General features: G+C 43.0%; 2 protein-coding genes across 2 annotated transcripts; both read right to left on the bottom strand.

Annotated features, from left to right (window-relative positions):
* Positions 1-3,464: 3,464 nt before the first annotated feature.
* LOC109417371 (uncharacterized) lies at positions 3,465-4,571 on the bottom strand. The gene is made up of 2 exons (XM_019691471.3): positions 4,195-4,571; positions 3,465-4,134 (listed from the first exon to the last, which is right to left on the bottom strand). Exons 1-2 carry the CDS (start codon positions 4,526-4,528, stop codon positions 3,653-3,655), a joined length of 816 nt encoding a protein of 271 aa, XP_019547016.2. The 5' UTR covers positions 4,529-4,571; the 3' UTR covers positions 3,465-3,652.
* Positions 4,572-15,346: 10,775 nt separating this feature from the next.
* LOC134290803 (uncharacterized) lies at positions 15,347-23,702 on the bottom strand. The gene is made up of 2 exons (XM_062858006.1): positions 23,679-23,702; positions 15,347-20,053 (listed from the first exon to the last, which is right to left on the bottom strand). The coding sequence occupies exons 1-2, from the start codon at positions 23,700-23,702 to the stop codon at positions 15,347-15,349; spliced, it is 4,731 nt and encodes a 1,576-aa protein (XP_062713990.1).
* Between the last annotated feature and the right edge of the window lie 1,828 nt (positions 23,703-25,530).

Below are 25,530 nucleotides of genomic sequence, written 5' to 3'. Positions count from 1 at the left end.
ACTTCCACCGTTTCAGCGTTCGTGTCAATTGCCGAAAAATCTTCATACGAAATTTGCCAGAATATTGAGGAGCGGGCTTTCCAGGTTTTGCATAGATGGAGGCAAACTTTACAGAACGATTTTGCGTTTGCGTTTTCGTAGAGCGGCCACTCAGCAGAATTGCACATATTGTTCACTCCAGGGAAGCGATAAAAATTGCTTGCTACCTGGCCAATTCACTTCAAAGCTCACTCATTTTTAAAACACTTAAAACTGAATCTTGTTTTCTAGACACAAACAAATGAACTGTCGTCGACCAAAGATGGCTGCATCACGTCGGCTCTACTGCTGTTGCTGACGACGGGATGGAAGGAAAAACGTGTAAAAATACGATAAGTTAGCATAAAGCTTTGAGGAATAGAATGTGAATTTCAGGGTTGACGCATAAAATAGCATTATTTCTGGCATTCCCCGCATGTGCATGGCGTTTGGCACAAAATTACGCGTAAAAACTTATTACATGATTTATCTTTCAGCGATTTTGTCAATTGTGCTAGAGATAATCTTCAGATTTTTTTTCTGTGTATTTTTCCTGAAAAATCGTAGTTCTCTGAATTTTTGTAGTTCTTCTGCCAGATTTACATCAATTATGTTCTGCAAACTTGTTCTGGATAAATACGCAAGAATTTTAAAATCATAAAATATATGGGAGTTCGAGATTAGTTTGAAGATATAACGAAATTGTATATTTTTCCTGAAAAATTCGTAGTTTTCTGAATTTTTGTAGTTCTTCTGCCAGATTCACATCAATATTGTTCTGCAAACTTGTTCTGGATAAATACGCAAATATTTTAAAATCATAAAATGTATCGGTGACGTTTACCGGTTTTATTCGTCTTTTTTCGACTTTTTTGGGGCTTTTTGGCTTGGCAAAACTAGTGTCGCTACCCCCGATAACTTAGAAAGTTGGTGTCTTTGGAAAAGTTGATCAGTATGCCATAAACTCGGCACCAACATTTCAAAAGGGCGTAACTGCATTTACAACCAATGCCTTCTCACAAAGCTGTGGAGCGTATCCCATCCCTCTCGAGCAATCCACTAGCACAAATAGAAAGATAAAATCCTCCTCTTTCGATTAATGGATGTGAATTGCGTGAGATGAATGAAATACGACCCACAGCTCTGTGAGAAGGCATTGGTTGCAAAAGCAGTTACGCCCTTTTGAAATGTTGGTGCCGAACTTACATAAAAATAAGCACTTGTTTCGCAATTCTGCCACTAGGCGGCGTTAGTGAACATGCAAATTTAAGAAATTTCATAGCAAAGAATATTGACAACTTAGAAAGTTGGTGTCTTCTAAGTTCAGGAATCAGGAAAATTTACTTGCTCACTACCCGAGCAGAAGAGAATAGCAACAGCATAATAAAATGTGTTATTTTGGAAAAATAACTGAGTAGCGGAAAGAGTTATTTTTATGTTATTTACATAACATATCCTGTTATAAACTTGTCTGTCATAAGCGCAAAATAACAAATATTATAACAAAAAAATGGTCCTGGAAGACCTGTTTAATAGCATGTTTTGTTAGTTTCAATAACAACTTAATAACAGCGAATTTTGAAAATATTTCAATAACAAATTTTGATATGAATACGTTATTGATAACAATCTGAAAACAAATTTTGCTTTTTTTCTGTTGCAAATAGGAACTCCTCCAAAGTCCCATATGCATTCAATGGGATACGCAACAATAGGATCTAATGTTAAATGTTTCATTCATAATTGGGACGCTATTGTTGTCGCAAGCGATTTCTTATCGAAAACAGAGAGAAACAAGGAGAGAAACAATAGTTCTCGTTTATTTTCCAAACAACTTACGATGAAACTACCGTCGTTTTGAAACCCTTTATTAGGTGGTTCATTGTTTATAAGATTAATTTACATTATTACCTCATTGATTGACACATTTATCCTAGTTAATCTCGATGCAGTGAAATCAATAAAAATAAAACGTCTAAAAATAATCAATGGAGTTCTTGATGACTTGTTTTTTTTTACATTTTTGTCGAAAATGTGTTGTTCGTCATTGAATTCCACCAGTTGATCCAAAATGTTTCATAAAATGGCTAACACTCTATTACACTCTCTATTTTCGTATTCATATCTAACAGAAACTGGGACAAAAAACAGGTATGCCTTTCAAAGTGCTTATAAAACAAAAGGCTGATAAGTTGGCACTGCAACGTAATGTCAGTAAGAAGAGGAACTGATGACAAAATAATATTTTCTCTTACAGTTCCTCACGGAATGCTGTGAACAACGAAAATCTCGAATGGTGTATTGCAAAGCTAGTTATGTTGTAATATTAATGATCAAATATTTGTACTAGTCTCAATGACACAATAATAACTGAACTTGTGCTACATACAACAAAACATGTTATTGAAATGTAATTTAAAGATAATATACCAAGGGCATGATCATAACAAAATATGATTGCCCAACAGAACATGTTATGAAACGGTGATGACTTAATAAGTTGAAAATAACAAACCGAGATATAAAAACAGGTTTTGTGATTCCGTTATTATTATTTTGATATTTTCCTCTGCTCGGGTAGGGCCACCCAGTGGAGGAATTTCGAACTTCGCAACTCATCGTCAGTAAGTTATTGGCGTACCCAACAACTTTTCCGAAGTCCTTCCAAATTACCAGTGTCTTGAGCTGTCACATATCGTAACGTTTGCTTGACAACCTGATATGGTTCCTGTAGTGCAATTTAGCATCAAACTTTTGATGGTCCCTCCAGCGGCCAAGTTGCCAACTAATCATACGAACCAAAGTTCTAAATGGTAGATCTTATCAAGCCCTAAAACTTTGCCGAAGAAAGAATTGCGCTAACGCTTAACACACTCGAGATAATAGGCCACACCCCCAAAAAGTCGAAATCACGTAAGCTCTTAGTCTCCTATTAAGCGGATTCCTATTCCGCCCCCCGACCAGTGATCTTATAAGAGTCTCGACTGTACATTTGGAAAGGTGGCAGAACTGTACACCCACCAGAAACGCGAAACAGCAAAGGTCGGACTGATGGTAACCGCGTCAAACACGAAGTACATGCTGGCAGACGGATTTGCGATCGACAGAACAATCCTAGGTAGCAGTGTTATGATAGCCGGGGACCGGACACTTTCGAGGTGGCTGAGGACTTCGTCTTCCTCGGTTTCTTATCAACGGCAGACAACAACGTTTGCCGCGAAATACGAAGGCGCCTCATCAGTGAAAGTCGGGCCTACTATGGACTCTACAAGAATCTGCGATCGAAAAAGATTTCCTCTCGCAGCAAATGTAATCATGTACAAAACGTTGATATGATCGGAGATTTTCTACGGGCACGAGACCTGCACTATGCCGGAGGAACACTCGAAGTGCTCGAGAATCGGGTGCTTTGGGCCATCTTTGGGGGTGTGCAAAAGAACGGTGTGTGGCGCAGAAGGATAAATCAAATTAGTGTCTTCTTTATTTGTTTGCTGCTGCTTAAGTTAACGATAATAAATGTCTGGTATGAATTACTTTCGACTTTTTTTTACTTTTTGGACCTAGTAGTTGTGGATTATATTCATCATAAAATCATTCCATGTATAATGTTTCAGTGATAGCATCATTTCCCATATCACAAACCAGTAGTTGTTGCGGGCGTAGTTGTAACTTGTTGAATACACGTGGACAGTTCCGCACTATATACTTTGTCAGCTGGACACATTTGGGAGACGGCCACCAATTCTTCATCATCCGAGTAGTAGCATTCGTAGTAGCCTCTCTCGTTCGAGGTGTTGGCGAACCTTCCTTCGGCAGGGCACTGGAAGGCGCATTTCTTCCCGGTGAATTCCGTTCCCTCGGGACACCTGTGGATCTCCTTTTCGTATGGATATGGTCCAGAGCTGTATCTACAGTATCCGAAGAATCGTTTGCTGGTTCCGTAAGCGGAAAATGTTACTCCCGGTGAACACTCCACTTTCATGCAGTCGCTTTCCTGCAGTTGGCGTTTACATAGGTTTGTTTCCGGGTTGAATACGTAATTTTTCGGACATTTGTATACGGATGACGCGGTGTCTTTTTCCTCGCAGAAATGGTAGATGTCGCAGCTGTAGGGATCTGTCAGAAACAACTTGATTATTGACAAGAACAGTTTCAAGCCTATAACCTCTTACTCACCTGGATAGTATCCAGATCCAATACAGTATTTGAAAATATATGGACAATTCTCGATGAATTCGGGAGTCGTCGAGCATTCTCCGTTGTTGCAATAAGGCTTGTCCAGACTCATATCCTGACAGTAATGCCAATCCATGTTTTCACCTAAGCACACTTTTACTAAATTACAGCCGCCACATGTTGAAAAATACCGCGTTCCATCGCATGTTTCCTCGTTACTGGAAAAATTGGAACGTAGCCCTGCTTGTTGGCTTCTTTCCTGCAGTACACCTGGGACTTCCTGCTGCGAGGACAGCTGCAACAGAGCAAAACCTACGAGCACGAGTGGTAACATCTTAATGCGTGTAGACTGTTCTTTCGAATACCATTGGATGCGAACACAACAACTATTTATATAGAAAGTGGCAACTTTATTTACCTTGCTGAAATTGTAGAAGTTATTAAAGCAAGTAGATCAATTGAGTCCGCAGAATTTGTTTAAATTACACAGACACTGTTCAGGACACATCTAGCTTGTATCTACAATTGCGTGAATTTTGGTATTGCTTCGCATATTATCGAAGGCTATACACTAAGAAAATGACAAATGTTAAATAATATTATCTTCTTTTACCTTTCCCTTTCCAAGTGCATGTTTATTGTAACTTATCAGCGTAATGATGCATATCTGTGCAGATAGTCAGTGGTGAACAAACGTTTCTTCGTACATTCATTTATTTGTGGCTTTTGACTTACAAGTGCAAAGCCATGCCTACATCCATAGTTACCAGTTTACCAGAGTTACCAGAGAAGATGTTTTCAACTAGTATTATATTTATGTCTGTATGGTTTTATTTATTGCACAATGTAGGCAGCGCAGTCCCGACAAGGTAGTCTGCTGAAAAACTTCAACTACCAATAAAAGTAAAAGTAGAGCCCCGGCATACAATTTCACCGTGTACACATTAGACTAACTAGCCACAGAAGTCCATTGTCGCGACTGTTTGTGCGACTAACATCTACACAGAAAAAAATATTCATGTAAAATTCAGTGAGAAATCAATAATAGTCACGTAACCGGTTGGAGTCCATAATGGTTTACGCGATGGTTGACGAAAATTTCCACGATGGTAATGTAATTTAACATTATATTTCATGTAAAAGTGCACTAGCTCTAGCATTCCCTTCATGTGCATGATTTCTCGCTGAATTTTAATTACATTTTTTTTCTGTGTAGTTGGATGTGCGAGAGTTCGACTGTTGGATCTATATTCTAGGTTAGGAAAATTCGGCTTATCAGTCCTTTTTTCTCTAGAACGATAACGGTTTTGATTCGTCCCTACCGTTACCGAAACGTAGGGACGAATCAAAACCGTTATCGTTCTAGAGAAAAAAGGACTGATAAGCCGAATTTTCCTAACCTAGAAAATTTCTGTGTAGTTTGTCACGCCCTTGCAGCATCAGTAGCGGTACTAGAAGTATCAAATACATATTGTGTACCAAAACAGAGTTCCTCTACAAGCTGGACACTTTAAACAGTCAGATATTACAATTCAAGTTGTTTATTTAACTAAACGAAAAAGTGACTACAAGGCCATTGGAGCACTACTATAGTTCTTTTGTGTAGAACATAATTAGAGCTAATGGATTTATTAATCGATAAAGCCGCTCGTGTTTGGCTCGTGGCACATAAGCTGCAGAATGTCTGCATGAAAGTGACACGCTGGCCCAAAACTGAAGAACGCTAATTCAATCCGGTGCCATAGCCAACACTTCTTTCAAGTACCACTATAGTACTATAGTGCGGAGGCGATAAGGCAGATCGTCGAGCTGGCCTCATAGTGAAAGTGAACGGAAGGCAGACAAATTCTTCAAGTGCAGCCTACTTGGCATTTATTATCATTGGCGTAGTTAGGATTTTTTCTAAAGGGGGCCCAGGGGGGCCTGACTTATAATGACTTTTATGCGGGATGAGCGCCAGATATGTGAATATGCAAATCAACATTGCAGTTTTGAGGAATCAAAATGACTGTTTTAGATTTGTTCATAGTTTCGTAAACTATATGAGTATACATAATTCCTCTAGGACATAGGTTCCCAAACTTTCAGGTCGCGCGACCCCCTTTTGCCAGCAGACGTAGTTTTCGCGACCCCCCATAGAAATTCCCTCATTTGTTGTCTGTTACAGTAAAGTATTTTGCTGTCCCTCGTGACCCCCTGGATGAAGGCCGGCCACCCCCCTGGGGGGTCGCGACCCACAGTTTGGGAAACCATGCTCTAGGATTTTCTTCCATAGCTTGTTGCAGCGATTCCATCATGGATTCCTCAAGAGATTCCTTCAAGAAGTTATATATCTTCGAGGATTTGTCCTGGGATATCTTTAGTGGTTCCTCCTCTTCGAGGTTTCCTCCAGGAATTTCTCCTGAGATTCTTCTGCAGGTATTCCTTCAGAGATATCTACAGGGATTTCTCCATGAATTCCTTCCGGAATTCCGCTAGAGATTGCTCCAATAATTCCATCTGTAATGATTCGAAGTATTTTTGCAGGAATTTATTGAAAAAATGCTTTAAGAAAATTATACTAGCGATTATTTAAAAATAATCCAGGAATTGCTTAAAACATTTGTACAAAAAATTCTTTGGGGGTCCATACAAGTATTCCTTCAAAAGTTCGTCCAGAAATTACTACAGACATGGATTTCTTCAGATTTTTTTTCCAGGGATTCCTACAAAAATGCTTCCAGGAATTCGCTAAGAAAGCTTTCCTGAGATTCCCTAAGGAATTCCTCGTGGGGTTTCTTCAGAAATTTCTCCAAGCATTCCTGCAGGAAATCACCCGCGAATTCCCTCTATAATTCTTTCAGGAACAACTTCCGGGATTATTTTTAAAATGCCAGCAAGAACTCTTCTTGGGATTCCTTCAGAAACTCTTCCAGGAATTAATCCAGGATTACAAGATTTCCTCAGGAATTTCGGCATTTTCTTCAGTAGAGATTTCCTCAGAAACTTCTTTTGGAATTCCCTCAGAAATTGAACTTTGTATTTCTTCTGGAATTCTTCCTGCGATTCCTCCGAGAATTCCTCAAGGGACTCCTTCAGGAACTGTTCAAGGGATTTCCCCAAAAATTCCTCGAGGAGTTCTTCCAGGATTCCTCTGAGAATTCTTGAATGGATTCCTCTACAAATTTCTACAGGGATTCGTCCAGGAATTCCTCCAGGGATTCCTCCTGCAATTGTTCCAGTGAGTCTTTAAGAGAATTCTCCAGGCATTCCTCCAGGGATTTCTCATGGATTTTTTGCAGGGAGTCCTCCAGGAACCCCTCTAGAATTTTCTCAAGGAATTTCTCTAGAGATTCCTCCAGATATTCCTACAGGCGGCATGTTTCAGGCATTCTCCCAGGAGTTCCTCAAGGGATTTCTATAGGGATTCCTCCAGAAGTATTCCAGGAGCTCCTACAGGAATTCCTTCAAAAATAATTATCGCAGTTCTTCCAGTAATTTCTCCTGGAAATCCTCCAGGGATTCCTTCAAAAATTTCCCCAGAAATTCCTCCAGGAATTTTTCCAGGAATTGTTCAAGATAATCCCCCAGACATTCCTTAAGGATTTCATCCAAGCATTTCTCTTTGAACTCCTTCAGGAATTCCACTAAGAATTCCTCTAGGATTTACCCCTGGTAAACTCAGGAATTTCTTCAGGATTTTTCCAGGGATTCATCCGGAAATTTTATCAGGAATTCCTCCTCCAGGGATTCCTCTAGAGATTCCGCCAGGAATTTTTTCATGGATCCTCCAAAAATTGCCCCAGGAACACACCTTGGAACACACCAGGAATTCCTTCAGGGATTCCTCTGAGGATTCTTTCTACAATTCCTTCAGAAATTGCTCAAGCAATTCCTCCTGGAATTCCTCGGGAAATTCCTCGAGATATTTATCTGGGAATTCCTCTAGGAATTTCTCCAGAAATTTCTCCAGGGATTCCTTCCAAAACTTATCTAGAGATTCCTCCAGGAATTAAATCAAGGATTCCTCCAGGAATTCTCCCAGGGATAGTTCCACGGAATTGCCCCATAAATTCTTCTAGAGATTTCTCCAGGAATTCCCCCTAAGATTCCACCATGACTTTGTCCAGAAGTTCCTCCAGGAATTCCTCTTGGTTTTCCGACAGAAATCTGTCAAGAAGTTGCTCCCACAGAGATTCTTCAAGAATTTCTCTAGAAATTTCTCTGAAGATTCCTCCAGAAATTTATCAAGAGGTTTCTTCAGAATTACCCCAGGAATTCCTTCAAATGTTCCTCCCGACATTGATCCTGGAGTTCCTCCTGGAATTTCTACAGAAATTACTACCGCAATTTCCTTCAGCAATTCCCCCATGAATTTCTCCCGGATTCGATGAATTACTCCAGGAATTCCTCCAGGGATTCCTGCATGAACTCCTCCTGAGATTCCTCTAGGAATTCCTTCAAGGATTTCTTCAGGAATCATCCAGGAAATCTTCCAGGGATTCCTTCAAAAATTACCCCAATTCTCCTGGAATTATTTCAGATATTACCCCAGGTATTTCTTCAGGAATTCATACAGGAAACTGGCCCAGGAATTCCTTCGCGATTTTTTTCAGAAAATCCTACAGCAATTCATCCAGGAATTTCTGCTGGAAATCCTCCAAGGATTCCTTCAGAAATTGTTTAAGAAATTTATGCAGGAATTCCTCCAGGATTTTTTTTTTCAGGGATTCCTCCGGAAATTCTTCCATGGTTTCCTCCAGGAATTAATCCAATCCAGGTATTCTCCTAGATATACCTTAAGCAATTCCTCTAGAGATTCCACCAGGGGTTAACCAAGGAACTTCTCCAGGAATTCTTTCAGGGATTTGTCAAAGAATTCCTCCAGGGATTCTTCCTGAAAGGTTCTCCAGTGATTCTTCAAGGAAACCTCCAGAAATTCCTCTAGGGATTTCTCTAGAGATGACTCCATAAGATCCTTAGAAAATAGCTCAAGGAATTTCTCTAGAAATTCTCTCAGGTATGTCTACTGAAATTCCTTCAGAAGCTCCTCCAGGAATTCCTTCAGGCGTTCCTCTAGGGATTGCTCTTGGAATTCCTCCACGAATCCTTCTAGGAATTCCTCCATTCTTTCAGAAATACCTCCAGGGATTTCTATAGGGATTTCTCCAGGGATTCATCCAGCCATTCCTTCTGGATTTAATTCTGGGACTCCTCCAGGAACGCTTTAAAGAATTCCACCAGGAATTACCCCAGAAATTCCTGCAGATATTAACTCAGTAAATCCTGCAGAATTTACCTCAGGAATTCTGGATTTCATCCAGGCATTTCCTGCAGGATTGCCACCAAGAATACCTCCAGGAATCACCCCAAGAATTGATCCAGAAAATCCTCAAGGGATTTCTTTTTGATATTCTTTTAAGAGTTTCTTCAGTAATTCCTCTAGGGTTTTTTCCCGGGGATTCTTCCAGGGTTTCCTTGAGGAGTTTTTCCAGAAATTTCTCCTCCAGGTATTGCTCCAAGGATTCCTCCAGAGATTTCACCAGAAATTGGTTCATGGGATCCCTCTAGGAATCCCACCAGCATTTCCTCCAGGAATTCCTTCAGGAAATGGTCCAGGTATTTACCAGAAATTCCCTCAGGGATTCCTCTGAAGATTCTTCCAGCGATTCCTCCTGGAATTCCTTCGATAATTCCTCCAATAATTCAACCAGATGTTCTTCAAAGATTTTTTCCTGGAATTCCTCCAGACATTACTCTGGAAATTGCTAATGGAATTTCTGCAGGGATTCCTCCAGGAGTTCTTCTGGAGATTTCTCAAGGATTCCACGAGAAATTCCTCCAGGTATTTCTCTAGAGATACCTCATGAAATTCCTGTATAAATTCCACTAGAGATTCCTCGAGGAATTTCTCCAGAAATTCTTTGAAGGATTTCTCCAGGGATTCTACCTGAAAGTTTTCCAAATATTTTTCAAGAAAATCTTCCAGAAATTCCTCCAGGAGTTCCTCTCAAGATTTCTCGAGGAATTTCTCTAAATATTCCTCCAGAAGTTCGCACAGGCATGTCTCCAGGCATTCCATCAGGAGCTTCTCTAGGGAATCCTCTAGGGATCGCTCTAAGAATTCCTCTAGGAATTCTTTTAGAAATGCCTCCAGGCATTCCTCAAGGAGTTCCTCCAGGGATTTTCATAGTGATTCCTCCAGGGATTCATCCAGGCATTTCTTCAGCATTTGATTATGGGACTCCTCCAGGAATACCTTCAAAAATTCCACCAGGAATTACCCCAGAAATAACCCCAGGAACTCCTGCAGATATTACTTTAGGAATTCTCAAAGAAATTAAAGCAGTAATTCGTTCAGAAATTACAACGGCAATATATCCTAGAAATCATCCTCCCGGAGTTTATACACGTATTATTCCAAGAATCCAGGGATTCCTCCAGGAATTGGTTCAAGGGATTCCTCCAGTAATTCCACCAGGTTTTTCCAGTAATTTCTCGAGGAATTTACCAGGAATACCATCAGGGATTCCACTGAAGATTCTTCCTCCAGTAATTCATCCAGATATTCATCCAAGAATTCTTCATGGAATTACTCCAGAAATACCTCTGGGGATTTCTCTAGGAATTTATTAAAAAAAGCTGTCTGTCTGTCTGACCCTTATGCAATCGGAAACTACTTATCCGATCGGTGTGAAATTTTGTAGGTAGATAGTTTTGGGCCAGGGAAGGTTCTTAGCATGGTGTGAGACCTCTGTGGTTTCTGGAACGGGAGGATCCCATACAGATAACTTTCAAGTCACACTGTTCCATTTTCTTTATGGACCAACTGCTAAAACTTACAATATACCTAAATGTTTCCTTCTTTTTATCGAAGGCTTTTCCTTCGAGTGGCGCTGTTGTGTAGTTTATGGCAGTTGAACTGTAAATTCTATAGTCGAGTTATCCGTTTAAGTTACATTGATAAAAAGCAACCAAACCACCAAACAGTATTCTTTATCTGAGACAAATGTACCAAATGGAAGATAACGTGCCTCTGGAGCCGGGCTTCCGATGTTTTTACAAATGAGTTTACATACTCTTTGCAGCCATACAACTAATTATTTAATGAAATGATCAACAAGATTTTTGAACGGTTCAATTTGTGCTCATGGGGGGTGGCTATGTTTATATGTAGAACAAGTTAGGAAAATTAACAAAAACATTAGAAAAACTGTGCAAGAGCAACAATTAAAATGGGCAATACAAGGTTTGCCGGGTCAGCTAGTATACCATATATCCAGATTCAGCTTTTGCAATGAGCTGTAGGTGATTGAATCTAGGTATGTAGAAATGAAATTTTCAGCATTGTCCCAAAGAGAGGTTATGTTTTGTGAAATCCCATTTCGTATTTTAGGGATTGAGTCGTTCCAGTTAACCTTTTTTGTGTAAAATCTGGGTGGAAAGAATCGATTTATCGGCAAATAAAAAAAAAAGATGAATAAGCTTATATAGGGAACCGGCATATCTTTTTCAAAATTCCAAATTTTCAACACATAGAGTAAAAATATACTTAGTCGCATGCTCTAATATTCGTCTCCTCGGAAGAAAAATATCAAATCATTAGAGATATTCTTACTTACCTTTGCCGATGCCTCATTAGATGGAAGGAAAAAGATCGGTAACCACCCTCCTTAGCACTGGAAATCGAATGATTACGCAAAATTTTACGTTTCAATTTCACTCCACACAACACAATTTTTCTCGTTTTGTACAAGACGACGGAAACCGCACCAAAGCAGCAGCTAGTCAAGTTGATCGTCATCACCGTTCAATTTTCACTTCACCAGATGCACTTGTTGAACCAACCTTCAATTCACACTCCACAAAAGCTCTGTAGCACTTCAAAGTTGGGTTTTAGTGCAACCACCAGAGTGTTATGACGTCACGTTTTCGATTAACGCATCTTGTACCAATATTTAGGGAACACAAATGCATTGTCAATGGGGGAACCCAATTAATGTTGGCTGCAAACAATCCTATTTGGTGGGAATAGGGATGTCATATACGTGACTGCAACAGAATGCAGCAAAAGCTGTTCAATCAATCAAATAAATCATTTTTACCCCGTCGGTAAAATGTAAACAAAAGCTTTCATCGTCTAGGGAGGATGCAAACAAGAGTGATTTTCTGCATACAGAACATCATTTTTCACAACCACAGAGAATGATTTCCGCGTTACACTGTGTAATATAATGATATAATGATATAGTGGGCAAAAATATTAATTGAAATGGTTTGGTCGTTATTCTCAAGCCACGTTCACCTTTTAAAATAAGCTTTCCGTTCAATCATACTTTGAAAACATGATTTGATTTGCGTTGCGAAGAATTCCATCGACTTTTCGATGGAATGATTTCGACACCTACGGTCAAAATAATAATTTTGATTGTCCTATGTACCATAGTATCACGTAAAAAGTGTGCCCGGAGTTCAATTCAGGTTTTGCCCAAAATAGACGTGGGCAAGACGGAAACAGAATTCGAGAGACAATTATTCATTCTTATTATTTTAAGGAAATTATAGTTCTTTCACAATATATTTTTACGTGATATGAAAGCTAACTTATAAATTAGTAAGTGATACCAAATTGGCAATGAGGCATTAGGCGAGGTGCAACAATAAACTCGATCATTATTGGTCGGTGCTTAGGAAGACGAAAATTAGTAAAAAAAACCCTACCCTTCACTTTCAATCGATTGCTATCATACACTAAATCCAAATGGTGTACATTTTTGTACCGTATTTTCCCACCGCATATAAAGTAATTTGGTATAAGATGCACGGATTTAGAGGAAATGAATGCACAAAATTGTCTAAGTCCTAAAATTATCCCACACCCTTACCTACACTACATGCCCTTTTCAGTTAGACATTAGAAATGATGCTCGTCGTCGTAGACAATCTTTTCTGCTCTGCATGGCTATGCTTCGTAATCGCGAGATAGGACTCCAAGTGTAAGTATTGTACTGAAGGATCTTTAACGATTCATCCCTAGCATCCACGGAAAGTGTTAACTTTTCTCAGAAACAAAGTGTTCCCGAGAGGGAAACCAAATTCTTATAGCAGCCGACTGGTTTTCAGCAATGCTTAAACTGCAATTTATTAAATAAAAACACAACACATTTCTAATTTTCCATTACATAAACTTAACAGTAAACTACTTACAATTAAGTGGTTTCCTCTGCAACTTCTTATTTAATTTCCGATGGTGGGTTCACGTTAGGTGCTGCTACCCTAAATTGTTGGATGTCGTGCGGGTGCTAATGTGGAATCATAAACATCTAGATTACCTCACACATTTTTCTCTTTTTATGTGTCTACTTACGATAGTAACCACTGGCACTGTAGATTTAGGTTGCTTTTCCCAGGTTGTAGGAGTATTCAACTACCGATATTTGCACGTCTGGGGACACAGGGAGGTATTTACATAAACATGTTTTGATAATTTTCCCACCTTGCTCTGCTCTATTCTACCATTCTACTTACGGGTTCACTAACTTTAACGCACTCCAAGCCATATACAGGTTTCAACGCACTTTCTAATTAATAATTGCTTCATGCAAATAAATTCAACAAATTTGTTACACTAACTAAACTGTGCGATGGCAAAACTGCAGTTCGTTTCTTGTTTATCTTTTACATTTCTTCTACTCTCATCTCATTCATTTATTCTCTCTTGCTACGACTACTACCGAACGAGAGCTGTCATGCTAGAGCCTATGATGGAGTTATGCTACTATTAGACGGGTCCATTATTAGACCGGTCTAGAAAACTTATTTTGTTGCGGCGTCGCAACACAAAGCATAAATTTCTCCAGTTTTGTCATTTTATTTTACTCGACTGTTGCTGCCCTGACCTGGCATAAATTTTTGATAAATTTCTTCTTTTTTCACACTGTTCCCAAATGGCCAAACAGCTTTTTTGTGAGTGTGATTCAAATTTCCAGGAAATATTTGCTGGAGTGTGCTTTTCGCGTATAACTATTTACTTAGACATTTTGTAGGCACAGATAACGAAACAACGTACGATATCTTATCCCCATTGCGATGCGATTTATGAACTGGATTCTACTGGATTCGTAATTCTCGGAATAATGCGGAAGATGTGTTTTGTAAAATGCTTATCGCTCTACAGGCAAATCGAGAAATAATCTGACTGAAATTAGCTGTACAGTAGGGTGGCCCACACTTATTTGAAAAACACAAATTTCGAAAAATACCAAGTCTTACATCCTAAATCAGTTGTTTTGGACTCCCAGAAGCTACGTTCAAAATTTGAGCAAAATCGGTTGAGCCTAAAGGGGCGCTCAAAACGCTTGAAGTTTGTATGGGAAAACTTGGCCAAATGTATGCAGAAATGTTTAGTTTTCGAATTTTGCCGCTAGGTGGCGCTGTAAGCGTTCAATAATCAAACCCTTTGGTATTATTGTATGTGACTATATGCCAGAGAACTTTGTCGAAGACCGCGAAGTGATCCGACGGCTGTGAAAAAAGTTATAACCTAGGCAAAGTGAAGCAAAGTATATAGAGATTTCATTATTGATATTATTCCTTTGCATGTATTGGAAAAATAACAATAAAGTTTATCCTCACTTTTCCTAGGGTATAACTTTTTTCACAGACGTTGGATCATTTTGCGGTCTTCGACAAAGTGGTTTGGCATATAGTCACCTACAATAATACCACTGGGTTTGATTATTGAACGCACACAGCGCCACCTAGCGGCAAAATTCGAAAACTTAAAATTTCTGCATACATTTGGCCAAGTTTTCCCATACAAACTTCAAGCGTTTTGAGCGCCCCCTTAGGCTCAACCGATTTTGCTCAAATTTTGAACGTAGCTTCTGGGAGTCCAAAACAACTGTGTACGGAAAGACGTTAAACTCCCGACGGAACCCGGAGAAGAGGAAAAAACCGCGTTTTACACTTGAAAATACAACTTTTTATTTAATCAACTTTTTTGTTCTTCTTTACATGTGTCGATTTGGATTTGGAATGAATTGAAAGGAAAATCTTGTGGAATCGTGTTTTTCGCTGATGACAGTTGGGCGCAAGGTGGTTGCGCAAAGAGGTGTGTTGTGTTGTGGGAGCGTCGCACCGGAACATCCTCCCCGCCTTGAGGCCACGTGCCTCAATCCGATAGCAAGACGCAAACCTTCTGAACAGGGCGTTGGTACTCAGTTTGGCCCCGTCGCAATGTCACAGTTCTGACGATTCCCGATGGATCCGGATGCAGCTTCACAATGCGAGCCAACTCCCATTGAGCCGGCGGGACGTTTTCGTTTTTGACCAACACTAGTTGGTTCTCCTTCACATTCTCCTCTGTAGTTCGCCACTTCGTACGTGGCTGCAGTGTGGCCACATACTCTTCACGCCAGCGTCTCCAAATTTCTTCGGTGTGTTTCTGTAGCGCCTGCCATCTGTCCAGCCGATTGACTGGGATATGCTGGAGTCCTGGTTCTGGGATGAGGTTCAAGGGCTGTCCCACCAAAAAATGCCCCGGTGTCAAGGCCTCGTAACTGTCAGGGTTGCTGGAGAGCGCGCAGACCGGCCTAGAATTGAGGCAAGCCTCCACTTGGGACAAAACCGTCGTAAACTCTTCAAAAGTGAGCGGTTCGGATCCAACGACCGCGAGGATGTGCTTCTTGGCGCTTTTTACGGCTGCCTCCCAAATCCCGCCTCGGTGTGGCGCCGAAGGAGGATTAAATATCCACTTGATGCCTTGGTTGGTGAGGAAGTGATCCACCGCCCGGCTGTTGTTCCTGAACGAACGTTGAAGATCCTGGAGCCAATTGTCGGCACCAACAAAATTGGTCCCGTTGTCCGACCAAATTTCGTTGGGATATCCACGCCTTCCGATGAACCGCTTGAGCGCGGCGATGAAGGCGCTGCTTGAGAGGTCACTGGCAGCCTCTAGGTGCACCGCCTTGGTGGCCATGCATACAAAAACCGCCAGGTAACCCTTGGATGTCTTGACTCCCCTGACGCACAATGCATGGATCTTGAATGGGCCGGCATAATCAACGCCGACGTGGGTGAACGCACGCGTAGCCATCACCCGGGATACAGGTAGACTACCCATGAGCTGATTGGCGGTCTGCCCCTTCAGTCTCACACATCGAATGCAACTGCGAACTGTTCGCCGAATTGCCGTTTGCAACCCAACAACCCAGTACTGTTGGTTCACCGTAGCTGTCAGTAGCGTTGGACCCGCGTGCAGGTTCTGCAGATGAAGGTCTCTCAGTAGCAATTCCGTCAACCAATGATCACGTGGGAGTATAACGGGATGTTTCACATTGAACGAGTATGGCGAGTTCTGTAGGCGACCTCCCACTCGCATTGTTCCATTGTCGTCCAAAAATGGATGTAGTGAAGACAATCGATTCTTGATCGGCAACTCCCCTGCCTTGGCGAGTATCTCCATTTCTTGCTTGAACACGTCGAATTGTGCAGCTCTCGCCAGCTGCAATCTTGCTGAGTCGATTTCAATCGGTGTCAATGTTGGCTCATGTTGAACGCCCCGCGCTGCTTGTAGGAAACGGTTCACGTATGCCAGCGCGCGTACCACCAATCTGTAGCTTGAGCGTCGATGTAGAAGTTCCAGCTCGACCGCATAGCTGCTTCGGCAAGATATTGGCAAGGAGTGTAGGGCCTTGAGCTTCCTTTCTTCGAGACTATCTTCATCGACGATTGGTTCATAGGGTTCAGCGTTCCAAAATTCTTCATCCTGGCGTAGCCACTCCGGTCCGAGGAACCAGAGGTCAAACGAAACGAATTCACCCGGCGAAAGTCCTCTAGAAGCGCAATCTGCTGGGTTGTCCTGGCTACTTACATGATTCCACCGCTCACGGGGTAGAAAGTCGAGAATGGCGGAAGTACGATTAGCTACGTACGTCTTCCACCTGCGAGGATGTGATGACAGCCACTGGAGCACGATTGTGTTGTCTGTCCATGCCCAGTGTTCCACAGTGAGATGAGAGAGTGCTTGAGTGACCCGCTGCATTAGTTCTGCCAACAGAGCAGCAGCGCTCAGCTCCAAGCGCGGCAGCGAGACTTGCTTGATTGGTGCCACTCTTGTCTTGGCAGCCACGAGGTTCACGAAAATGTTACCAGCGTCGTCCCTTGCACGACTGTAGATCACCGCACCGTAGGCCATTTCGGATGCATCTGAAAACCCGTGTAATTGCACCTTTCCACCGAAACTCACCATGTAGCGTGGTACGCGAATCTGTTCCAAGAGGTGGAGGCCTTCCTTGATGTCCTTCCATGGTACCTCGACTGAAGCAGGCAAAGGATCATCCCAGGAAACGTCACTCAGCCACAGTTGTTGAAACAAGATCTTGATCTTCACCATAACCGGAGACAACCACCCGTACGGATCGAAAAGCCTCGATGAATCCGAGAGCAGTTGTCGTTTAGTGTTGACGCTGTCTACTGATAGGCTCACCTTGAAAGAAAACACGTCGTCCTTAGGTAGCCACTGGATGCCAAGCGCTTTCACTGCCTCCGGTTGTTCCGCAAGCTTTATCTCCACTGGAACCTGCTCCGTGTACTCGTTGTCGCTCAGAAGTTCAGGTCGATTAGTCGTCCACTTTCGTAGATTGAATCCCGCAGAGCGCAGGATCTCGCACACTTGAACTTTCATCTGTCTCGCCTCGTCGATATTCTTCGCCCCGGACATGAAGTCGTCGACGTACATATCCAGAACTATTCGTTGGGCAGCTTCAGGGTACACCGTTTCGTAGTTTCTTGCTGCCTCTCGCATGGACTCGATAGCCAGATACGGTGCCGGCTTCGTTCCGTAAGTAACGGTACATAGACGGAAGTGCTTGATGGGTTCGCCAGGGTCGCTACGCCATACAACCCGTTGGAAGTCTCTGTCCTGTGGATGGACCCACACTTGGCGGAACATCTTTTCCGCATCCGCAGCGAATGCGATTTCGTTCGAGCGGAACCGCAGATGGACGTCAAATAGATCCTGATTTATGTTCGGCCCCGCCAACAGCCGATCGTTGAGAGAGATGTCTGATCCTGATGAGCTCGAGGCGTCAAAAACCACGCGTAGTTTGGTGGTTGAGCTGTCCGCCTTCATTACCGCATGGTGGGGTAAGTAGAAGCATTTGTCAGCTTCCATGCTCAGGTTATTCGCAGGTACCTCCTCCATGTGTCCCAGAGCGAGATACTCTTCGACGAAATCACAGTACTGCCGATGAAAAACAGGATCGCGTTCGAAGCGTTTCTCCATGGCCCTCAAACGTTTGATGGCTGGCGTGAGGGATTCGCCCAGCGCAGGCTTCGATTCGTCGAAAGGCAACCGAACGATGAAGCGTCCTGAATCGTCGCGTGTGGTTGTGGACCGGAAACATTCCACGGCAGCCTGCTCCTCTGGTGCGAGCTGCTGCGATTTCGGCACTTCTTCTTGTTCCCAGAACTGGCGCAAAGTACGGTTGACATCCACCTCGGTGTGGAGGTTGATGATGGAAACATTGCTGGGAACCCCTGCTGTGTAGATCGATTGGTTGCCACATACGATCCAGCCGAAAATCGTGTTCTGGGCGACTGGGTTCTCGAATTCGTCCTTGACTTGCCCCGGTTGGAGAATGGCAAGAAAGACATCCGCACCTAAAATGATATCAACAGGTGCCGGCTGGTTGTACGCCGGATCCGCCAGGGCATCCTGGATCTCCTTTTGTAGTAGCTTCGAATTGGGCTTCACCAACTGCGCAGGAAGTGTCGACGTTAGTTTGCCCATCACGAACGCGCTGGTTCGCAGAATCACGGTCTCGTTACACCGATTTGCAATCACTAGCTTTACGATTCCACGGGTTGTCCCGGCAGACTGTTGCGCCAGTCCGGAAACCACTACCTTCCCATTAGTACGCGGAATGCCAAGCTTGTTCACGCAGGCCTCAGTGATGAGCGAAGCGCCAGAGCCAGAATCGATCAACGCACGACACTTCAGAAACCCTCCGTCCACAGCCTTCACGTTGATGAGCGCCGTCGGCAGCACGAACGTTTCATTCAGTGGCTTCGGAACCTGAACCACCAGCGAACTAACAACATCAACAGGATCTCGTGACGGTTGCGTTGGCTGTTTCAGGTCATCACTACGTTCTTCCTTCCGATCACTTGAGTTTTCAATCTTCGGGCACAGCAGCGTGTGGTGGCGCTGCTTACAGCCGCCGACGCGACACACCGACTTCGAGGCACAATTTTTCACCGAATGCGAAGGCCGAAGGCAATTGTAGCACAACTTCGCTTTTTGTACGAGTTCACGTTTGCACTGTAAGTCCATTTTCTTAAAGTCTTCGCACATATGAATCGGATGCTCGCTGGAGCATTTCGCGCACTTTTGTATCACTGTAGTCGCATGCAGCGACTGCATCTTCTTCTCAGCTTGCATCTTCTTCCCGGCATCCTTCCGTTGACCATCCGTTGTCACCTTCCTGCTGAACGCCGTGCAGGTTTCAAGGACGTCGCACCGATTGTCCAAGAACTTGAGGAACTCTTCGTAGGATGGGTTCTCCACGTCGATAATCCTTTGGGCCCACAAGGACCGGGTGTCCTTATCTAGCTTCTCCAGCAGGAGGTGGATCAGCCAGGGGTCCCGTGTGTTGTACTCCTCTCCCAGTGCATTTAGTTGTCGAACTACCTCGTCCGAAGTAGTGACCAGTTTGCGCAAATTGTCGGCAGTAGCGTTGGTGATGACAGGCTGCTCGACAAATTCCCGGACAAGAGAGAAAACCGTGTATTTCTTCTTGTCGTAGAAGTTCGACAATGCCGCCCACGCCTCCTTGTAGTTGGCATCCGAAATCGGGAAAGAAATTACCAGTCGTTTCTGTAGGGTCCACTTCCGGAAGTAACTCTCGCAACGATAAACTCCAGCTCTCCAGTTCAGTAGCCTTCTCCGGTCGTTCGGATTCACCAGACTTCCCACAGGTTCGTTGTCCGTCGTCCGCCGACGCTCCACTTTTCTCGCAACTGTCATTCTACACGTTAATTCGTAACTGCTCAATTCGCACCATCTACACACCCAATGTAAACATAGAGAGTGCATGCCAGTACAAACCCTACACCCCCATCTTTCTTTAAAAAAATGTTATGAACCTGACATCTAAACAATCTCTCTTTATGTAACACTAAAACTACAGACTCCCTTGAATTCAGCAAATTTAACCCATGCTCTGAAATGCAATACCAGCGTTATTATCACTCAGCACCCATCATTTACGCTATGCAGCTCAATACTTGAAAACAACAATCCACAATGCCTCCGCTGGACTTTGGCCTGCCCAGTCGCAATATTCCATAAGCAATCTAACATCAAGGACCTTCCCCACCTTCTATTGGACGAACTTGCACATTGTGGAAAGCTCATTGATATATCACATCCAGGAAGTCTCGAATACCTTACGATCGAGACGGGAATTCAACTCAGCTTCTCTGGGTTAGAAATTGCAAGCCTTATCCATTAGACCAGTGTTGCTCAAACTGCGGCCCGCGGCTTAGACGCTAAATCTCAATTTAGCCCGAGGTATACTTCAGCCCAAGCACACCTGCATTGGACTAACTGGAGATCCAACATCTGTCAAACACGAAAACACATCCGCGAAACCAGAAACAATTATACATAACCTTCCGCTCCTTAATTATCAAACCCCGTCACACAAATTATCAGAACAATCCACCAAACAAGACTCTGTGTTTAGCAGCTACCATCAACCTCCTTGCATCTTTGCATGCTCCCAAACATCAACGTGATGTGACGTGGCTCAACTATTTTCGAATAACATTCCCTTGGCTTTTCAAACCTTTTCCAATTCTAATTCCAACCTTTTATCAATGAACAACAGTCAATAGCTTTGTTAATAGTTTCACATAATGTTCACTTTTCCATGACAAGGGAAAAAAAAGAGAAGCCACTCTATTCGTCAAAGTTCAAAGCCAAGGGCTGAAAAACTCTTTAATAAAGACAAATCAATCAAACAATCAATCAAAGATCCATAGAATTCTATAAGCTGTACTGCACCAATGCGTCAAGCAAGTGAATGCATGAATATAAATAATGTATTTATATGAGAGAAACTAGACAAAGTAGGACACAATGCCTAAATTCATAGGGCAATGCCTGTTTTAACACTCCAAATGTTTTAACTCTTCAACCAGCTGACTTTTTCCATTACTGCAGAGGTTTCCGGGTCGATGTGAGTTCCCACACTTAACTAATCCAAACAAAAACATACCTTAAGGATTTCTTTACCTCCCAAAAATTTCAGTTTTCATGGCACAACAAATCTTGGCCATCCACAATGAACCCAAACCTTGAAGTCACTATTTTCTCTTCTTAGTCACGTTTTTTTGTTTGTGCCTTATACTCATTTGGTTTGATAGGAGCCACGTGTGTCACTCTCTGAACTTATGCTTCATTCGAACTACACACTGCTTTTCATAATATTGCTGACCCCTTCAGTGAACGGTGTAAAATTTATTAATCATAGACGTCAACTCCTTTCAACACTAGATACTTTATTTTTTTAGCCAACTTCTCAAGTGCACAATTTAATGACGCACAAAGTCCAACCAAATTTTCTCATTCCAATCCCAACCATCCGCGTACAGATAGCTAGCCAATCTCAAGGGGGAGTCGCTGAGCACATCTTTACTTGTGCCAATTATTTTCAGTGTGCCAACGGGTACTGAATTGTGCCTCAGTGTGCCCCGAAGTGCCACTGCTTGATGATTCAGATTTTGCTTGGCAACTACCAAGACAACCAACTGTTTGTTTTCATTTTGCAGGTCAAATGCACATGGTTGCCTAGTTTTTTCACCCAAACTCAAGTGTCAAAATTGTGCCTCAGAGTGCCTCGGTGTGCCACACAGCGTATAAGACGGTGTGCTTGGCACCTCTTGGCACAATGTTCCAAGCGACTAGCCCCTTGGCCAATCTTCAATAACCAAGTTTCAGCAACCCTTGGTATAATCAACAATCCATTCTTGAATCCAGCACCCGGGTCAGTAACAAAACATGTCTCGCTTTCCCTTCCACTCTATGCACAAACCATCAAACATCACACGTTCGCTTGGTGTAATTGTGACTACTGTTGCATCAAACCCATAGTACTAGGGAAACCCTGTTCTCCTCTTCCAAGCCAGAATCAATGGATCAATGAAGCAAACTTTTCTAGTGCTCATCGCATGTAAACAAAGGCGCCAGCATATATGGGCATTAACATTGTGACAGCAGTGGAGTTACACACAAGGCTACAGTGGCACTTTCTATTCGCTTCATAGCGGCCGTTTTAGTTATTTTAGTGATCCATTATATACACGTATTACCCATTACAAGTACTTTAAAACCATGGAATACAATGATTCACGCCCGCACGTCTCTCGCAAGAACTATCAGGCGATAATACGATTTACTTCTTGTGCTCTCAAAGTCTCAAGTGCAACTTGGAATCTCTAAGTCATACCAATATTTCTAGAGGCATCCTCAAACCATGAAAATACTACACTGCCTTGAAACACAACATGCAAGGCATCGCCTCTCTATCATCCAGCCAATCATCACACTGTTCCCAATCAATCACAAATATACCCAGGATTTCTTCAAGATGTAATGGAAGCACTTCCTAATTCCCAAGCACCCTATCTGAAGGAAGGAGCTTCTAAAGCAAATTACTTTATTTCCATGCGCCCCCAGCCATGGAAATGTTACCATGTTGTGGTTACAGGAACTGCCAAAACCACTACCAACTACTAATGTGTATTCAACGCACCCTTAAGTCAGGCGCCTCCAAGCCATGAAATCACTACCTTGCTCCCAAGCACCCTTGCAGGGACTTTCAAGGTTAAACATTCTCTTTGATCGGCAACCCGCAACGATTAAATGCTTCTTTCGACCGGCAACCCGCCACGGCCTCGATTATAACCGGCACCCGCAACGGTTAAATTCCTTTCGACCGGCACCCGCCACGGTCTCAATTGTCCTTTCAACCGGCACCCGCAACGGTTGAATTTTCTTCGACCGGCACCCGCCACGGTCTTTTTGTCTTTTTTTTAACTGGCACCCGCAACAGTTAAATTTGCTTTGACCGGCACCCGCCACGGTCTCATGTGTTCTTTTAACCGGCACCCGCCACGGTTAAAATTTTCTTCAACCGGCAACCCGCCACGGTTGAAAAAAAAAATGTTCTGATAAATACCGATTGTACCACGCGCATTCACACTTCTCCACTGAAACATCATACAAGCACGCTCCCTCAATGATCTGTCCAAAAACCATCCACCAACACCTGCATCTACAAAACACTGCGTCATCAATTCCGTGCAAACAATTTCACTTCCTCCCTCAATCTCACCCGCCGAACTGCTGCACCGCTTCTCCCATCATCACAACACCAACCAACCCGCCAGCAATCCATCCGAAAACAAACACGTTCAAGGGGGCAAAAAACATTCACCGTATACGAGGCCTTCCATCTCATCCTCGTCGCCAATTGTAGGGTCCACTTCCGGAAGTAACTCTCGCAACGATAAACTCCAGCTCTCCAGTTCAGTAGCCTTCTCCGGTCGTTCGGATTCACCAGACTTCCCACAGGTTCGTTGTCCGTCGTCCGCCGACGCTCCACTTTTCTCGCAACTGTCATTCTACACGTTAATTCGTAACTGCTCAATTCGCACCATCTACACACCCAATGTAAACATAGAGAGTGCATGCCAGTACAAACCCTACAGTTTCGCATCACCGCTCAGATACGAAACCAGGTACTGCATTTTTAACGAATCACGCAAATCGCGTCTTGCGTGAATCGTTTGAACGAAAATATCCTTGAAGGATCGCCAATTCTTCCGATCGCCATCGAAAGTTGGCACATTTATTGCAGGAAGCCGGACGTTTGCGAAGGGTGCATGATTCGGCATCTGTTCTCCTCCTGCGGGATCGACGTTGTTTACGTTTGCTCCGCCACCCGACGACTGCAGCATCATCGTTCGCTGGGCCTCCAACAGCATCTGCATGGCCTCCCGAAGATCTCTGCTGGAACCGGCCATCGAGTGGTAGCTACCTGAGGAGCCCCTGATGGAACTGTTGTCCCCGTCGTCATCGTTGTCGTTGTGGGAAATGTACCGCTCGAGTGCATCTTTCGCACGATAGAAGTGCGTGTTGAATTCCTCCCGAAAGTTGTGCACTGAGGCGATTGCTTCCGGGTCGGGTTGATTCTCCTCTATCTCGCTTTGAGTGTCTCTGAACTTTCTGGCCAGATCCTGCAGCTGTTCGTGCCGATCCAAAACCTCCCCGTGCGAGGCGTTTCGCTCGTGGAGTTTTTCGGCTGCTGCCAGCTGCCACTTCACTTGCACTAACTGCGCGTTTCTTCGACCGACCAACTTTTCCATTCCGGTTCGCGACGCAGTGGCGTAGCAACGGGGGGGCGGAGGGTGCGGTCCGCACCGGGCCCCTGAATTCAGGGGGCCTCCAAATCAGGGCAGGTCTAGTGTTATAAACCATCCCTGATTTGGAGGCCCTCTGAATTCGGGGCCCTAGTTTGAATAAAGTTCTGAAAACTTTCTATAAGTATAAGTTCAACACTTACCGATCTGCTGATAGTTATATAGGGGCCTCTTTGTTATTATCAAGAGATTTTGGAATGGGGAACACAGATGGCTATTTTGAAGTTCTATTATTAACAATTCAAAATGTACACACTTCATTCGTGTAGTTTTGTTAGTTTTGTTTATATTAATTTGATGACTGCTCTTTGCACCTGCAGAAGCCCCAAAGTACTATAAAAAAAATGTGCTCGAGATCAAAATTGAATTTAACGACATTCAATATCGAAATGGAAGTAAAATTCATGAGCATTATGAAAACATCCATGATAACCACAGAGCCAAACATAGCTGTTGATTTAGCTTAAGATAGCAGCTGAAATTCAGGGGCCCCATTTATCAAAATTAAAAACTGAACGCTTTCAACGTCCTTGAAGGCTTTCTGTGGGAATTCCTTCGGGCAAGAATATCTTTTTCGATTTATCAGGCAGTTACTCCAAAGATTCCTCTAAGATTTACTTCAGAACATTTTTTAGGGATTGCTTAAAAAAAAATTCTAAGCATTGGTGTACGAATACTTACAATGATTCCTAAAGGAACTCCTCCTAACATTTTTTCAGGATTTTTTTCAAAAAAATATCAAGAAATCCTTCAGGAATTCCTTTGATATTTTTTTATGTAGGGATTTCTTCAAACAGTCGTTCAGAAATACCTCTTTGGAAACGGTCATAAAGCCATTCAAGGATTATGTCATGAAGCTTTCCAAGA

This window comes from Aedes albopictus, chromosome 3 (genome assembly GCF_035046485.1).
Source record: "Aedes albopictus strain Foshan chromosome 3, AalbF5, whole genome shotgun sequence".
NCBI lineage: Eukaryota > Metazoa > Arthropoda > Insecta > Diptera > Culicidae > Aedes > Aedes albopictus.
This window is presented reverse-complemented; position numbering and strand designations above follow the sequence as displayed.

What these genes read in the sequence shown, in the direction of transcription:
- LOC109417371 (XM_019691471.3), bottom strand. Translation starts at nt 4,528, where the DNA reads ATGTTACCACTCGTGCTCGTAGGTTTTGCTCTGTTGCAGCTGTCCTCG. An exon ending in TGGATCTGGATACTATCCAG is followed by an intron (nt 4,135 to 4,194) that starts GTGAGTAAGAGG and finishes TGTTTCTGACAG; the next exon opens with ATCCCTACAGCTGCGACATC.
- LOC134290803 (XM_062858006.1), bottom strand. Translation starts at nt 23,702, where the DNA reads ATGAGATGGAAGGCCTCGTATACG. An exon ending in GATGGAAGGCCTCGTATACG is followed by an intron (nt 20,054 to 23,678) that starts GTGAATGTTTTT and finishes TGGACCCTACAG; the next exon opens with AAACGACTGGTAATTTCTTT.